Here is an 18,914-nt window from a genome sequence, read left to right as displayed (position 1 = left end):
CATTCATTTAATTGGTTCTCTACAGCTTTAACCAAGTATGTGTTCTCATGTTCCTAATGTTGGGGTAGCTGCAACACTCTTTTGCTCAAGCCTGTTAATGTATTTTTGTCATACTTTCAGTAGGTGTGTATGCAGGGTAAAATAACATTCATTTAATTGGTGCTATATAGCTTTAACAGAGTTATGTGTTCCCATGTTCCTAATGTTATTGTAGACTGCAACACTCTTTTGCTCAAGCCTGTTAATGTCTTTTTTTGTCAAACTTTCAGTAGGTGTGTATGCAGGGTAAAATAACATTCATTTAATTGGTGCTCTACAGCTTTAACAGAGTTATGTGTTCTCATGTTCCTAATGTTGTAGTAGACTGCAACTCTTTTGCTCAAGCCTGTTAATGTATTTATGTCATACTTTCAGTAGGTGTGTATGCAGGGTAAATTAACATTCATTTACTTGGTTCTCTACAGCTTTAACCGAGTTGTGTGTTCCCATGTTCCTAATGTTATTGTAGACTGCAACACTCTTTTGCTCAAGCCTGTTAATGTCTTTTTTGTCATACTTTCAGTAGGTGTGTATGCAGGGTAAAATAACATCTATTTAATTGGTGCTATACAGCTTTAACCGAGTTATTTGTTCTCATGTTCTTAATGTTATAGTAGACTGCAACACTCTTTTACTCCAGCCTGTTAATGTCATTTTTGTCATACTTTCAGTAGGTTTGTATACAGGGTAAAATAACATTCATTTAATTGGTTCTCTACAGCTTTAACCTTATGTGTTCCCATGTTCCTAATGTTATTGTAGACTGCAACACTCTTTTGCTCAAGCCTGTTAATGTCTTTTTTGTCAAACTTTCAGTAGGTGTGTATGCAGGGTAAACTAACATTCATTTAATTGGTGCTATACAGCTTTCACAGAGTTATGTGTTCTCATGTTCCTACTGTTATAGTAGACTGCAACACTCTTTTGCTCTTGCATGTTAATGTATTGTTTGTCATACTTTCAATAGGTGTGTACGCAGGGTACAATAACATTCAGTCAATTGGTTCACTACAGCTTTAGGCCGAGTCTTGTGTTACTGATGTAGGAGTGGTCTGTTACCCTTTATTTGTTCATGACATAGTAACATTGGTATATATACCAAGGACACTTCACAAAGTCTGCCATATACAGGAAATAGATTCCTTCCAAAACACCCCATCTTAGAGCTATCTGTTGGGGTGCAGTGGAGGAACAAAACCAAGTGTTTCAAGTTTAAAAGCTGTCTCATCTGAGAAATCTCTTCTAGACGCCCTGTAAAGGCCTTCCACTTTGGCACCACTACATACTAAAACAAATTTTGACAAGTTGGGCATTATCGTACTTCTCTCAGTTTCCACATGAGTAGTAGCAATTCCTACAAAACTGAATTATAATATTGTAAAATTAATGAGACATATATTTTTTTCGAGACAGTTTACATTGGTAAATATGTTAAATTTGGCCAACATATTCTAACTTTTAATATTCATCCATAAATCTTGAATTTTGAGTGCTACCTGACCGATTTACTACCCTCACAGTAGTCTAGTTTATAACTTACGATCTTTCGAATTCCTTGGATGGTTTTGAAAACTTTGACCTGGTCGTTGCTCTGCATGGATGAATGCAACGTGTAGATTCGGAACAGGCTAGTGTCACCAAATCTATCGTTGTTCATCAAAGTGTCTCTCAAAGTCACAATCTCATCGTAACCAGGAAGGAAGGCCAAAATTGCACCTGAGAAAGATTAAAAATAACATAAAAGATTCTAAAGAAACATTATATCACAAACTTGAATGTTTTCACTTTAAGAATGAATGCTAATTTAGTGAGAAAAAAATACATATGACTTTAGCAAAAGCACAATGGCAGATACTAAATTAGTTTTCAAATTAGTATTTATTAGATGTCAATATTATGGAGTGTTTCTTTGACATAAAACAGGAGCTAAAATAAGTCTAGTTAGTCTTTTTAAGAATAAGTCTTTAAGAATGTATGCTAATTTAGTGAGTAAATAATCCATACGACTCTAGCAAAATCACACTGGCAGATACTAAATTAGTTTTCAAATTAGTATTTATTAAATGTCAATATTTATATGGAGTGTTTCTTTGACATAAAACAGGAGCTAAAATAAGTCTAGTTAGTCTTTTAAGAATAAGTCTTTAAGAATGTATGCTAATTTAGTGAGTAAATAATCCATACGACTCTAGCAAAATCACACTGGCAGATACTAAATTAGTTTTCAAATTTGCATCTATTATATGTCAAAATTATGGAGTGTTTCTTTGACATAAAACAAGAGCTAAAATAAGTCTAGTTACTGAACTTCAATTTTATTGTGAGTTTATTGCAGTTTGTTATTAAAGATCTACCAAAATCAACACACAAAAAACCCTTCTTTACTGTGAATAGTGAAGGATTTTTTATGAAGATAGACGTCTGACAAAGTTCTACCATATGTTTGGCACCCTCTGGCAATGGACCTGGAATTGATACTAGAAATTTTTGGTTAAACTTGTCAACACATAGATCTGTTCTTTTGCAAACATTATTATACTCCTTGCCTGACATAACTCTTTCATCAACAATGAAAAATAAAAGAAGAAAAAAAGGATCAAAAACCTAGTATAATCCAAAAAAGGTCATCACCAAAAAGTACAAGTAAAGATAATATCTTTTAGAATATATGATCACGGCTTTAGAGAAGGGTAATTATGCATATATATTGTTCTAAAAACATCTTATAATGACTTTAATATTAATCCATCTGCTTTGAACGTTTTTAACCCAAAGACACAAATATCAACATCAAAAAAGGTTCTAGAGAGAATTCTCTTTTATGATTTTAAAATTCCATTAATTTAAGCGTTTTCCAAAATATATTACTCATTGATCTAACTTTTAATTGCCGTTGTTTTTTCCCTTCTTTTTAAATCATAAATATATAAAATAAAAATCGGTGCTTTGATGTGGAAGTTCCATCTTCTTCTTGATGATACTGATCTTTTGTATTTTGTATATATCTTTTTATTTACAAGAAGAAAAGCATGGTGGCCATCAGGGAATACCGATTTTCGAAACAGGTGAATTAACCCAATTAACATTTCCTGTTTGTGTTCCATTTCATCAGAATTAAGTCAACGAAGGAAGATAAGACTTTGTTCAAAAAGAAAGAACAAATGCACTTTTTATTCTCACTTAAAAAGGTCTCTTTAAAAAAATAATCTGTGATATGAAAGATACCTTTTGAGACCTTTTGAGACCTTTTGAGGGAGTTCAACCTCAATATGTAATCAACAACTTGTGCGATTTCATTTTTGTGGATAACTTTCAAAACTCCAGTCAACACAATTCAAATACAAAAGCACAACGTGTCTAAGAGAGCAAACATTTAAGAAAACGATACTTATTTAAATTTTACAATAAATTATATAGGTTCATCAATTAAAGTAACTAGACTTCATAGTCTAATAAACAGACAATCGGGTAGATTCCTCAGTTTGAAAAAGCTTGGATAGTCAACATTACTAAATAAACAACATCCATCATACACCGTTCGTTGTCACTTGTGCTAGTTTTATATAAAAGTGCTATCGAAGAATGTGGCTTCAAGGCATCCAACCATCTCCACAAACGTTCAAGAACGATGCTGCATTCACAGAATGAGAGACGGACTGGAACGTCACTCATCCACATTTACACTCATAGTTTGAAGCTGGCCTCGACTTTGAATGTTATTTTTCGAGGATACCTCTAGGCAGTGGCATCATAGGAAGGATATTATTTATGCCGCTTTGATTTGTTTGTACACATTCTTGAAGGACGACAACTTTGACTTTCGGTTAATTTTAAAATATCACGCTGTGCGCCGTGTGAAGAGTTCTTTATCAAACCAAACAAGACAACATTTATAACATTACTCGAGTGGGAGAGACACATGAAAAGAATACATTTATAAAGAAAGATATTACATTAATTTAACGTAATGTAATTTTTAGTTTGTATATGACATTAGTGGAAAGAAAATACTATATTGGAAAATATCAGTTGATACCTCAATTTTATAACAAATGAAATCTTGAAAATGAAACAGAAGATAACATTTTTTTTTAAAACTTGGCATACACAGTGGAAAAAAAAACACGAAAATGCTAGTCTGGTGGTCTTTTGTATTAAACAAAGCCCAAAGAATGCAAATTGAACAAGAATAAGAACATTACCTTCAGTAGAATTTTGACAAATATAGCCAATCAGAGTCAATATTAGCTCAATATCAACTCTGTCATCATCAAAGGTATTCTGATAGGCTTCAAGGAGTTCTTTGTCTTCAACGCTGATTAAGCTGGCACCGCTTACCAACGCTGCGTCTGGCTCATTTTGTTGGTCAAGGTTGGTTCTGGTAAACAGAAAAAAAAAAAATAATCATATAAAATTTAAATCTAAATTAATTAAATTAAATTAATTAACTAACAATTTAATTAATTTTTTTCACCATTACATTTCTGATTTATTTATTCATTGATTGATTGATTGATTGATTCATTTTTTTTCTTTTTTCTCCTCCATATGTATTCACGATCACTTAACATGGTACACATTAAAATTATACATTGCAAAAACAAAAATGGTATGGTCTGTTACATATTCAAGCATCTGCAGTTAATATCACCTGATGTAAGAAGACAGCAAAAGAAACCAATTGCAACACACAGCTTAATAAGAAACATCTACGTAAACAGGTTTGGACAAAATGAAAAGGCATTTCTAAGCTCCGGAAAATTCACTTTATTTTTCCTGGGCTGCTTTCGCTTAAAATTTAATTAAATTTAAATTAAAAAAACTTTAAATTAAATTTTCAATTATAAACACAACCAAACTCATACCAATCTTGACACTGACTGTAGTCTATGCAATCTCTATAAAGTGTCCTGAATAAACACACAACCTTGACAATGTACATATTTTGTCACACTTTTGGCACCTTGGCAGGGATCCAACGAACAGAAAATCTTAATATTAAACATCACCATGCCCAGTCTACTAACTAAATGACATCCTGTCTACTGAGGGTTCTTGTTCAAAGTTTTAGTTGGACACAATTTAAAAAAAAAAATGAATTTTTATACACTGGTTGTAAATTTACTATGAATATAACAGAGCCTATCCATTCATATTAAACAGTGATATGGTCACTGTGTCCAGAACCAGAAGTGTCCATAGAAAATTCAAATCATTCCATACCAGTTTATAGAAATTGCTCTATAGATAAGCCCAAAATTGCAGGTTCACTAGAGCGTAACTTTTTTTTCTTTGGCTACATCTGGATGAGGAAATTTTATGTTTGACCCCAATTTCCCCCAATAATCTAAACCCTGTGACCTATTCTTTGTTATGATTAAATTTACAATATTCATCTGGAATTATTCACATTTTGACAAATTTTTACGATAACAATTGTTCCGGTCCACTGGGGATACTGTCAAACATATATATATCTGCATAACCTTTCCCACTATAATTTAGTACGGTCTACTTTTGCATAGAATTATTTTTTTTATTAAATTAGTTTTAACGTTAGTTTTATAAAACTGTTTAATTGTAAATAAGATCTGATATAAAACCAATATTAAACACTAATTAGAAAATTGAAAAAAATTTAAATCTGTTTCGGCCTCCTACTGCATAGCATGATTTTTTTATTAAATTAGTTTTATCGTTATAGTTTCATAAAACTGTTTAATTGTAAATAAGATCTGATATACAGTAGAACCAATTTTACACACTAATTAGAAAATTGAAAAAGAAATTAAATCTGTTTTAAATTTAGAAGGTTGCAGAGACTGCCTCAATTTTCTAAGTGCCCCAGCCACTAAAAATATAAAAAACATTACACACCTAGGGTTACAAATTTGTCATGCATGAATTTTATGAAGGATTGAGTTGTTATTGCCAGCATTATTACACATTGTTGTAAAAGAAAAGGAAACAGCCAATTTACTGCATTCAAATGTTATTATTACCCCCTAAGAAAAGTAATTATATCGTTAGGGGACAAAAAGATGTAAGAAAACTAACACACACTGGTGAGTTGAAATAGATGCATTGTTGATACTATAGTTTGTCTTAATGTTCTTGTTCATGGGGTCTGGTTTCAAATATCATTATCTCTTTCCAAAACAAACTGTTAATAACAAAGCTGTGAAGTTTACAAAATCCTTTTTATCGTTCTGTCTAGAACTGGAAAGTGTAGAATGTAAAAGATGTAATGCATCTATGAGACTGTATAACATTTAGCTTTTCGAGTAGATGAGACTTTCATAAAAATTCATTATCTTTCTATATATGAGATTAAAGCTAATTACTGGTTAACACCATCATCTGATAAACATTAAAGTGGTGTCATAAATGTTTTCTCACAAGCAAGAAAATTAAAAATTAAACATAATTTTCTCTTATTTATAACTTAAAATATTACCAATTAAACAAGACTTTACAATATTATTGATTCAGGAGGGGAGAGGGGGAGGGGAGTAACTCTTTGTATTTCTTTTCATATATTCAGGGTAGAATGTTTACGGTGTTGATGCTGAAACCAATGTCATCATTAGGTCATGCATGTTTATAGGAGCTTCAATATGGTTACATACAGCATTTGCAAATACCCATCTCCCTTACAGAAAATAAACATTATATATAAAGAACAAGTCTAAATTGTACATAAAGAACATTTAAATATGTGATATCTACCAAATGTATTCAATATTTTTCTAAGCTGTTTGGGGAAGTTGTTCTTGAAAAATGTTCATGTTGTTGTTCATGTTCATGATGTTCATATTCATGACAATGTTCAAATCCCTACCCATAGACAATAATAAATGGATGAGTGTGTGTCCCTTTTTAAATATTAAGCATCATTTTGCAAGATTGAACACAACTCTGTTCCACATCCCATTTGGAAAATTACTGTTTGCTATGTATTATGTATTATTAATATCTCATTAGGGAGAATATATCAGTTCAATTTGTTCACTTTCAATTTTCATGATTTCATCGGCAGACATTCACAACTTTAAGATCCCATCAAGAAGGGTGCGTGGTGCTTGTAGATGATGTTCGTTGATGAGATAATGTTGCCAGACGCCTCATAATCTCCCGGAGACGGTCTATACGAGGCAAAGCCGTACCTCATGATTTGACACTAATGGTCAATAAATAATACCATATAGTGCAAATAAATCTTAATGTGCTTCCATTACAGTAAATTGTCCGGTGACCTGACCGCAATGTTCATGATTTCTTTGTGTGAGGGTTTGATTCAAGTGGCCGTGAGATGTAGGATATCATATGAGATATAAAGTACTGTACACTGAATATGGAGTGCTGCATGCTTTGGAATTTAACCGACAAACAAAAATAAGCAAATAATGTAGGACAGTCCTCTGAAAATAGGATGATACTCTGATACAAATGTCTGGAAAGAAATCAGAGGTAGTTTCAGATAAATGTGTGGGCTAAATTCAAAGGACATAACATTGAGGCTATAAAAATTCATTCAGAGAAGGAGCAAAACTGTTATGAATTAGGAAGAGATCACCGGTCAAACTTGATATAAATTAAGGAGCAAATGTAACACATGGATACACCATTGCAATATAACAATTTTTGAAATATGATATAGGTCATTTATGTTTGGTCATTAATGCATGGCTGTATTCTCTTGCCCAATCTTAATATCCTCTATCTACAAACAGATATCAAGATAATGCTAGGAGAATACAGCAGGTGTCACTATACAAATGCAAGAGTATGCAGAGGGGTAGAGGCATAGGGAGACCAGGGGGAGAGCTAGGAGAGGCTATAGGAGTGCAAGTATGAAACCAGAAACTCTACAACTCTCTCAGATGCAATAAGTTGTTTTTAGAGTCTGGTATCAAAGTACTGTGAAAGGCTTTCTCGAACATCTTTACAATAGTCACACCCAAACACAGAAGTGTGCAGGAGTCAAACAGACACTCCCAGGTCACCACAGTGTGTCACATATATACAGTTCCCCTGGGGCACATCCCATAGAATGCAGGTATACTATGGTGCATGCACTCACTGTATTTATCAGTTACCTCACAGGTCCCCATTTATACAAGTGGGTCTCCTGGAGATTAGTGACCTAGACCTGTATAATTTCAGTACTGAATACACAATCAGCAATGTGATGGTTCTATATATACATACAGAGAAATTAAATGGAAATTCATAGAACCTTGCAATCAAATTCCTTACTCACGACCAAGAAAGATACTGTAAACTTAGAAAAAGATCTTTGAAACTTTGTCAGCATACTATACAGTTTATGGGACACAAAAGTTTGTACATTGGGATATATGGTTTACATTACAGTACCTAGCATATTAGGAACAGCTATTGTCACTGTATAAGCTACACAATCTCTTATTTAGACTGAGGGGGGTAGTCAATTATGTGAAAATGTGTATTAACAAAGGTAGTCAAAGTCTAGAAACAAAGGAGCAACATAGTTAACACAGGTAAATATATAATGGAAACAGAATAGGATATTATCAATAAAACAAATATAATTATGAATAAAGGAAATTACAATCAAACATAAGATATACTTACATGTAAGCTTGGAGATATGAAACCAAGTCATTATTCCCAGAATGCTTTGCAAGGTCCAGAGCAGTCCTGTCAAAAGACCAAACTCATTTTAGCTATATTTTTAGCAATATTCAAAAACATATCAGAACTAAAATGTTAGACCAAGAAACAACAATTCCAAAAAAAAACCTATATGAACATAAAACTATGATCATTGATTTTTTTTCAAGTTTTAACTATATATAATGAATGTCATGTCCAGGAGCAGCTAAATATATTAACTGTCTTTATAGAAAGGTTTTTCCCTTTATAGTGGCCTAACTTGACCGCTTGCACCTGTAATTTGCACAGAAGTTTAAAGTGGTCATGACACGAAAATTTCAACGTCCTGTCTTTTTGGGATCCATCTAAGCATGCTCTATAGAACATATATCAACCATTCTGCCAGTTAAAAAATTTGATTTTTCCCTTCGAAAATTGAGATTTAATTTACCCTCTTCGGGCTTGAAAATTTTGTTTGGCTGAAAATTTTCCTAATCTCATGACGTCATGTGACGTCATGTTATGAACACAATTTGGCTCTCGCTGATTCCTCCGAATACATATCATACGTACAGTACGACAAGTGTACATAAATACACAAAACAATCGATAACAAGTAGGCGCGAAATCAGATTGAAATTTCCCGTGGAATGTCAGATTTAGAACCAAATGCGGCAACCGAAGTTCAAAGTGATAGTGGTTCTTCACCAGGAAGTGAAATTGGGCTATAATTAGAGAGCCCTTTCTCATATTCGAAGCAGAGAGTGAAGGCAATGATCATGCCAATATTGAACCGAACGTTGAGGGTGGACCTGAGGTGTTAGAACCGTATCAGTTCGAGCCTGTTAAACGAGCCGAAATTGAAGCTCCACAACATATTGAAGAAGAAACCCGTTCGGAACTATTGCAAGGAACATACAACATGGTAAGAATTTATTAACGAAGCATTTAAAAACAAAATCCAGTCCATTTTGTGCATGTGTTGTTGGAATTCGCGAAACTCCCTAAACCGTATTGTGCGTTGTGTTACGGTGACTTACAACCCATAGGTACAGTGTGTTGGCTATGTATTCATACATGTACAAGGATCGCCACTTGCCACATTGGAGGCTTCCTGTTCTCCAATCTGGTCTTCAGAGTTTTTAATGTGGAATACTTGACAGAAGAACGATTCGTTTATTGACCCGTTAAAGCCCATTTGTTTTATTTCATAAAAAAGGAGGGATCATAGTATGCTTCCGTGAAGTGTTCGCTACATACAGAGCTGTATACTGGCTAGGCTCAGTGAATTGGCGCTGGTGTTGTGCACTAACTTGGTCATAATCGCCGTGTTTTCTTCGTCCTTCAGCCATGGATGAAGGCTAATTGCATTGGTTATGATATTTATGCAGCCCCCAACGACACAACGGATTGGCATTTATCTCGGATAGTTTACAACAGTTGTAAAACAAACTTGAAATTTCTAGCGATATAGCGTAATACAGTGGTTGTTCTCTCAGTGTAAATGTGCGTGTATGTGTGACGGTATGATTGTCGCGCATCCGGTACGTGCCTGGGCTTGGCACTTGTGTTCCTAACATGACGTCATCGTTGTCTTGTTTTGAAATCGTATTTTTCAGAGGTCTGTTTTCGGATGCGATTATTAAAACGTTAATTTCTAATTAGTCCTTGATTTTTTGAAGGTGATGAGGATAGTTTTGAACATAGATTTTCTCATAGATTCAGAGGAAGTTACTCTCAATTATTATGGATTTTTCATGTCATGGACTCTTTAATTTAACCAACTCTATAACAAATGTACCGTTAACTGAGAATTGAAGTGCAGGCAAACACCCCGCAGAGAAAAGCAATTTAAAATTGTTGATGGAATTTTCAGCACAAATGACCACTACAAGAACAAATTAAAAAAAAAAATACAACTACAATCTGTTCCTACTATTCCTACATATTTCTAACTACCTTGCCCTTATTTCTTATTCACTTTACAGCTCTATTAAATTTTGCTTGGAGCTAGTCAACTGAAAAGTTTTATTTTCAAGCATCATTCTAGAACCAGCAAAGTATAAACCCAAGTTTGCCATTTCTTCCGTTGAAAATGTCAGCAGTTCATCCATTAAAGCTCGTTAGCTGAATACTATTTGATTACATGTAATGGTGTCAAGAGCTTACGGCCAAATCAGCAGAAAAGCGATCAGAATAATAAGTGTGTTAATGTCTTCCTATTCCATAAAAGGCAAATTGGAAACGAAAGGGAATTTCCCAAAAGGCCATTATGAAAAAGGGAAAACGTAAACAGAATCTGATAAAGTGTTTTCAAAGACTATTACAAGACTGACTCAACAATGGAAAATTGGAGACATCAAATTTGGAAAATAAAGACAATGTTGAGGGGATATATTGCAAGCCTGTGGAATTAAGCATGATTGACTGATCAATAAGAAAGTAATGAAGAAAAACTTGATGGAAGTTAATAATATTTCTTGTGTTTCCAACACCACATGAACTGTAAATTGGAAACGAAAGGGAATTTCCCAAAAGGCCATGATGAAAAAGGTAAAATGTAAACAGAATCTGATAAAGTGTTTTCGAAGACTTTACAGACTGAATGCAAAATTGGAGACAAAAAAATTGGCAAAATAAAGACAAGAATTAATATTCAGGGGATAAAATTGCGGTATTAAGCAGTGTTGAATGATCAAGAAAGTCATAAAAAAAAACTTGATGGAAGTTAATAATATTTCTTGTGTTTCAACACTACAAGAACATGTCAAAATGGCTAAAGGTATCATATCCATGTGTACAACAAGAAAATGACTTTCAATGTCCTGCTTAACTAGGTAAGAACTAGTAGTTCTAAAGAGAGCTAGTACAGATTGCATTAACACATCACATCTGAATCAGATGAAATGTGTTTAATTTACAAAATGAAAGAGTGTGCCATATAAAACAACTACCATGTGAGCTCATAGAGGATTAATAGAGGATTAAAGATTATAGTTCAAGGTGCAGTTGTGCTGAGAAAGGATATCCTGTCAATTAAATTGACTGACTATCTCACAAAAATTACTTCATTTGCCTCTGTTTTGGCAAATGAGGCTCTTCTCATAAATTTTTTTGGGCTATACTCGCTACCAGGTATTCAGTACTTCACTCAATATTACAGTCTCGAAATTGAGCGCTCAGATCGACCCGAGACACCTTTAAAATCGCTAAAAGGCATCTCACCTTCGAGGAAGAGTTGAAGGACATGCAATGAATAACTTACTGGTCGCCTCCGGCTTTCAGATGTACGTTGGCCCCTAATGTCAGAAGCTTTTCCACGGTATCGGTATTACCTTTGGCAGCTGCTACCATTAGAGGTGTCACACTGGTTTGGGAATGTTGAAAATTCACTGAAATATGGGGCAAGAAAAAGGAAACAAAGCAAAGTGAAATATTATAGAAGGAAACTGCAATCTCGGTATCAAAATTTGTACTCAAAAAGGATTGTGGCACCTGTAGTGAAATATTATAGGTTAGATTGGTTACGACTACTGTGCACTTTCGTCATTATAGAGGTGCACACAAAAATGCTGTGGTCTAAACCGTGAATATGACAGGAATATTTTTTTCTGAAGTCAATGACATCAGCCTTGTTCAAATTAGAGAATGCAACGGGGTATCTGATGTCACAAGACGATCAACGTTTAGTTATGCATGCTTGTGTACTCATTCGTTAAATCGCTGGTATAAAGCGCCTATATAAAAAGCAAATATTATTATTACTCAGGGTTGGACCTTGGCAATTATGACCTCCTCTTTGGAGGAGGATTCAGACCCTGCATGATAAAGATTGTAGTGTGGATGCTCAGGAGATCGCATTGCCCAAGAGCGTCCATGGGCATGTGTTCTCAAATGTGAAAGTCACAGGATCAGCTAAAGTTATTTGCTCCCTTAGGAATAGAAGATCCAGATTCTCCTTTGCATTCTCAAATGTTAACAACTCTATCCTTCTGTGAAATTGAATAATTATGCAAAAATAGTAATATTACTTAACTATACTTACTGTGTGATGACATTGGAATGACATCACTGTGATACTATCACTGAAGTTTTAAATTCAGTTTAATAACATTTTTTCTACACATTATCGTACTTATGTGGACGTTTAATATCAAAACACCTTTGAAAATCTGTATCATTACCAAGTGATTATTTAACAGCAGAATTTGTTAAACTTTTTGCCTTCTCAGATACATTATACATTTAGTCAGCAGTTCTTCCGAATAATATTATTTTCTTTTCTTTTCTTGTAACATTGTGATGTGAGTATTTTTTTTTTTGTCCCAATTTCTGAATCTTCACAAGACCTTAAGGAAAGAAAGTTGACCTTGCAAGATTAAAAAAATTTCCTCTTTTATCAGGTACAATAAAAAAATCTACAGTACCCTTAGACTTTGCTTTCAAAGTATTGCACGGATATTGTGACGCTTTAGGTTCTCTACAAAACAAAGCCATAAACTACAATTTTACTACTCCCTTTGTTATTCACATCATGAAGGCATCTTGGTTCAAGACCAGCTAAGACCTATAAACACTGTTACGAATGTCGTAAAGGATTTCGAAGATTGCATTTATCTAGGATATTAAGCACTGAAACTACTAAAAGATTGAAAGTGTGAACTTAACAATAAAAGAAGGATTGGAAAGGATTTTATGTCAAAGGTGTCGATGTATAAAACTTTTCCACGCATGACATCAATCACTTGATGAAAAGAACAGTATAGAATCGGTCTAAATTTGTTGTCTAGATCCAGGTTACTCAACCTGGGGTCCGCGGACCCCTAGGGAGTCCGTGAAATTTATTTGGGGGTCCGTGAGGGCAAAGGGGTCCGCAGGGGGTCCGTGAAAAAAAAAGGGTCCGTGAAAGCCGAAGAGGTTCGTGAAAAATGGAATGAGAGATATAGTCGAAGGAAGAAGTATGTATGCCTCTAGAAATCTAGGCTAGGCTAGCCGTCAATACGTCGGACCCTGATGATCAGACCGTATCGTTAGTATTCGATAAATGTTGATGAAAACAAGTAACATAGTTCCTCATTGGTATACATTCGGTAAAGTATGGATAACATGCCACCCGAGTGTTGTGTACAACTTTACTGCACACTATACATCCTAATATGCAGAGCAATAACTATAATACGTTGCTCACTGTTGACACAGTAAAGTGTGGTAGTTATAAGGCTTTGGTGGAGGAAAAGTTATAACTAACTTGGATTTGACACAAAAAAACGGTGCCATTTGCAGCTATCTCTGACAAAGAAAACCCATAATTCTCCTGACCTCATGCAGAATCAACCAGTTCAGTGGCATAGGAAGGTACTTTTGAGTGGGGGGCTGAAGACTGATGGCCGGCCTGGGGGAAGGGTCCAAGGGGAGGGGGTGTCCCCCTCCCCTTTTGAAATTTTTTGCATTTGCAGGTGGCCTCAGATGCAATTTGGTGCAATATAGCACACTTCAACACCCACTCTATTTTGTAAATAATTTTGCATTTTCACCTGGCCTTAGATGCAATTTGGTGCTCCAAATGAGATTTTTTTTCTCATTTGGAAATGAAAAAGGGGTTTTCTGACTTGCGAAGCGGGGGGGGGCGGAATGATACTTCCGCCCCACCATATTTTTCACTGGGGGGCTGGTGCCCCCCCCGGTTCCTATGCCCTTGAACCAGTTTGTATCTGACAACTCATTCTTCCAAATTAAAATTTAATCGGGAAATATATAATTTGAAAGAAAGAACTTCCAAGTAGGTCTATGCCTAGCAATACTTGTAGGTCTAGGAAAACTGCATTCCAGGCCCAGAAAAATGCATTTCTAAACATTAATTCTTGAACATAAATTTACTTCAAAGTCACAAAATAATGCACCATTTCGCATCTAACCCTCAAACATTGAAAAAAATCAAAAGGGGAAGGGGCACCCCCTCCCCTTGTACCCCTCCCCCAGGCCGGCGCTCACTGTCCGGGGGTCCTCCAGACATTTCACCTTATCTCAAGGGGTCCCTGGATAGAAAAAGGTTGAGAACCTAGGGTCTAGATCACATGACTTGTGCAAAATAGAACACACCGGTACACAGGTTGATATCGACAAAACTTCCATGTTCGTTACGATATCAATTTATTCAAATAAAAAAAATAGTCGATAGAAATCAATCCTAATTTAGGAGTGGATGGTCAAAAAAAAAAGGCAGGACTTGTGATAGACTAGGTCACTTGTTAAAATCACATTCTGGTCACAAGCAACACATAGTTGCTTTTCTAATGTCGTTTTCACTTTAAAGGTTGCTTACTGACTTTAAAGTTCTTTTCCCAGCCAGGTCTGATTATTTTAAAGTTGCTGTGAAACTCCTGGTTCTTTTCCCACCAATTTCTTTGCTCTCATATTTTTTATATAAAACTTTGTTTCAAAAGCAGCTTTTGCAATGAAAGTTATATAAATATGACAATGTCAGTCCATAGTAAAATCCCAAAATAAAGCAGCTAATTTGTGAGTGTTTACAGTAGCCAAATGTCACTTCAATTTAGTGAAGCAAAAGTTGACAATTTTGAACTTTTAAAATTTGCTTTTCATGCATGTTTTGTGCGACTATGAGAAGTATCCAGCCGACAAAATGAATCAAATTTATTTTTCATTTACTCAGTATTCAAATTCCATTTCATTTGTGAAACAAACTCTAGAAGGATGCCTTTGTTTGGTACATTGCAATCTCATTTCAAGAAATATTCTTTATGTTTGGAACATTTCCAACCAAACTGAAACAGCTGCTTTAAAGGTATGCTGTATTGGCCCCAAATATGCTAGATATTCAAATATGGTCACCTATGGTCAAAATTCTTAAACTGCTTTATTACAACCTTCGAAGAAATTGTCCTCACTGGGAAATTCAGTCATCTTGTGTGTTCCTTAAAAATGTCTGAGAAACAATTTGGAGAGTAAAGACCTCCAGGAAAGTACTTCTTGAAAACTTCTAGCAATTAGAGCGTGCTATAATTTGGGGCCGATACTGACTACCTTTAAGCACTGGTTTTGACTTCAATATATATCTCATATAGTAAAATGCTTGCTTGCATTTTTTTTCCACACAAAACTGCTTTCAGCCTTTTAATTATGCTAGACAATCTTCATAACCTCAATATGCCTACGCAAAATTAAAACACTCATAAAATTGAATCATCATTATTTTCATCTTTTTTGGAATCTTGAAAATGAAAAAAGTTAAATTGACACATAAAAATTTGAATAAAAATGATTTAATAAAATTCATGAAGCATTACCAACTATTGGCTGTTATGTAAAGATTAGATCAAAAATGCAATTTTCCCCCTCCCCCAACAACCGTTTCCCCCACATTAAAGATATTATACTTTCAAATCATGAACCATTCCTCTCTCCTCTAATATTGAATAATACATAATATTCTAGGGGTCGGGTAGGGTTTACCCTACAGTATCCGTATTCATAACTTACCACTGACATTCTCATTCATGATTAATATGAGCATCTGTAGGAAGGTCTCTTCAGTGCCGACTTTCCATGCCTCTGATAAAGCCGAGTCCATTTCCTCCACCAACCAATCTGGCATGTCACTAACATCCAGAGATGTCTTAAAAAACAGAAAAAAAAGCAGGAAATAGCAGAGCTTTCATTCATAGCTATTCCTTAAATTTGGTTACTACCCACAGTGAGAAATGGTGCATGGACCCAGGGAGAGGGTGGAGGAGAGGGGATTTGGGGGAGGAGATGGGAGTGTACAATTTAAAACTTGTAACAGGATAGTGCAATCTAAGAGATCACACATATGGTCTATGATTCTTAGGACACGGGACCGGTCATTTCGGTCGTGAGTTTACATAATTCTGTGTCTTTAATTGGAGAAGGTAGTTTTTACTGGATCATCCAGATGAATGGCTGAGAACGTACGAACACTATATTAATACCGAGTAATAAATGAAGAGAGGGAGGATATACATGCTTAACGACAAGAAGGACCCCTTCATGGCACCTCCTGATATCCACTTACATCGAGAGTTCCTTGTTTTGCTTGACTTGAAGAACCAGGAGACTTCAAAGCTCCTTGAAGTGATGTCATGTCAAACGGGGACGACGCTGCTCCTTGGGGGTTCCCACTTCCCTTTTTCTTCTTCCATTTTTCGAGTTCTGCTTGTTGACCTTGTTCTAAGGGTGAGAGCACAAATTTAAGACTTATGAATATTTGATAATAGTTTGATCTCTTCCCAAGAATGCCTTTAAATAATAATTGTATGACAATTTGATTTAATATTCATGGATCATCTTTCATTTTTTGGGGGTCAGGTGGATGGATGGAGAAGAAGAAGAGGTGTGTAAACCTCAATTGGGATGGCATCAATGTCATTTATACTTCACCTTTAGTTCGTACCAATATCCATGTTGTCAAACCATTCATACTGTACATATATATTTATCTGATTTCTTGTGGAGAGAAGTCCTGACATGATTGGAATATTTACACATTTTAACGGTCACAAGTATTGTCGCCAAATGTGTTACAAATTAATAATGATAGATTTTTATATATTATCTAAAGTATTATATATTTTATATATTATCAAATGAGTCTGGGTGACATCAGGCTGGAAGCTATAAATAACATTCTTTTTTCGAGAGGGTACCTTAATTTGCTGTCGTATTTTGAGTAGTGGTTCCGTAAATTAACTGCAGACCAATATCAAAAAGCCATGTTATGTACTAACACACACACACACCGCTTGTGCCCCATAAGGTATCAGATAGGAATACACCCACACACACAAAGAAACATATTTGCTGATCTCTAGAGCTAATCATATTACAAATGATCGCAGTAACATGCTATGCACCACCGACACTTCATTTTCAATCTTGTCAAGGAATTCAAGCACATAGTTATATCAGGAAATGGACACTTCATAAATGTTATTAACTTTATGTCTAAAAGGCTTATGACAAAAACCAGCTGTTTGGTTCTCAACCTTGTCTGAATTGATCAAAGCTCCTAAACCTGTGAATCATCATACTGTATTTTAATATGGTGTTTGCAGACAATGGAAGTATGCATGAAATATGCACAATAAATGTCAGAAATATACCAAACTTTAATGGCTTTTTCTTAATACATCTATATACCGTACAGCTCTCACAAAGACTGAGTGTTAATTTCCTTAGTAATCTTTCTCATTTTTAGCACCTCACTTATTTACTTCCTTATAATTTATAACTACATCTTGTTACAAGTATCAAGATGTATTTATAAATTATAAGAAAGTAAATAAGTGAGGTGCTTAAGTCTTCTAGAAAGTCTTAATTTAATTGTCCCAAATGAGAGGAACTGGTGTTTATAGTGAGATTACGGTGAGTGGGTGTGAGTGTGAGGAAACATGCATGCTTGTGCAGATCAAACATATCCATGTCAGGTCCTTGTAATGTTCATCCGACAAATGATTAGGAAGACGGAATTAGCTTTCGTTTTCCAGACGATTTACCTCAAATTTGATTCCTGGCACATTTAATGGAAAAAACTTTTCTAGTCTTCCAGGATACACTTCAAAAAAACAAATTAAAACTGTGATTTTGCCTAAAGTAGCAGACTTAAGGTACAATTGACCATGTGAGAAATGTACAGTACCCTTTGTTCATGATGCAATACCACTGAAATATAAAAAATAAAAAAATATTTAAAAACTGCTATATTTTGCAATAATGTCACAACAGATGTTTAAATCATATAGAAACCAGATTACATGATATCGTCCAGGTCGCATAATTTTCAAACAAATTTTTCCGTTCCCAACCAGGTTTGTGAGTAATGCAGTGTTTGAGGACCCTGCAAAGTTTCTCCCTTTGGCTGACATGTGATATCTAGTTGATTAGTAATCGTCTCAACAGTTCAAAATTATGCACAAATATTTCTAACAACTTTTATGCAAAGATATACTTAAAATGTTGACAATTAATCTTACAGCTGTGTTAAACTGTCCAGGCAACTTATATTCCAAATGAACAAAGATTTTACGGAAAGATTTTTCGTTTTAATTCTGAAAATGAAAGCATCATCATGTTATCAAATGAAGTACCTTAGGTCACCATGTCAAAATGAAATGCTGCAGCAGCTGCACAATCCTGCTCAGCTAGGATTAATTCAATATCAAACAATAGGGATTATCTCTGCAAACCAGCATAAAGTCCCT

General features: G+C 34.8%; 1 protein-coding gene across 2 annotated transcripts in view; it reads right to left on the bottom strand.

Annotated features, from left to right (window-relative positions):
• LOC139979048 (3'-5' RNA helicase YTHDC2-like) overlaps window positions 1-18,914 on the bottom strand; it is a 106,596-nt gene that overhangs the window by 18,271 nt on the left and 69,411 nt on the right. For both annotated transcript variants that reach the window (XM_071989686.1, XM_071989687.1), the window contains 6 exons: window positions 16,730-16,884; window positions 16,177-16,312; window positions 11,942-12,068; window positions 8,656-8,721; window positions 4,242-4,417; window positions 1,580-1,755 (listed from right to left, as the gene is read on the bottom strand). In XM_071989686.1, the coding sequence (XP_071845787.1) occupies window positions 1,580-1,755; window positions 4,242-4,417; window positions 8,656-8,721; window positions 11,942-12,068; window positions 16,177-16,312; window positions 16,730-16,884 (836 nt within the window). The remainder of the gene's footprint in view (window positions 1-1,579; window positions 1,756-4,241; window positions 4,418-8,655; window positions 8,722-11,941; window positions 12,069-16,176; window positions 16,313-16,729; window positions 16,885-18,914) is intronic.

This window comes from Apostichopus japonicus, chromosome 13 (assembly GCF_037975245.1).
Source record: "Apostichopus japonicus isolate 1M-3 chromosome 13, ASM3797524v1, whole genome shotgun sequence".
Classification (NCBI taxonomy): Eukaryota; Metazoa; Echinodermata; class Holothuroidea; order Aspidochirotida; family Stichopodidae; genus Apostichopus; species Apostichopus japonicus.
Note: the sequence above shows the minus strand (reverse complement) of the source record. Positions and strands in the feature narration are given on the sequence as shown.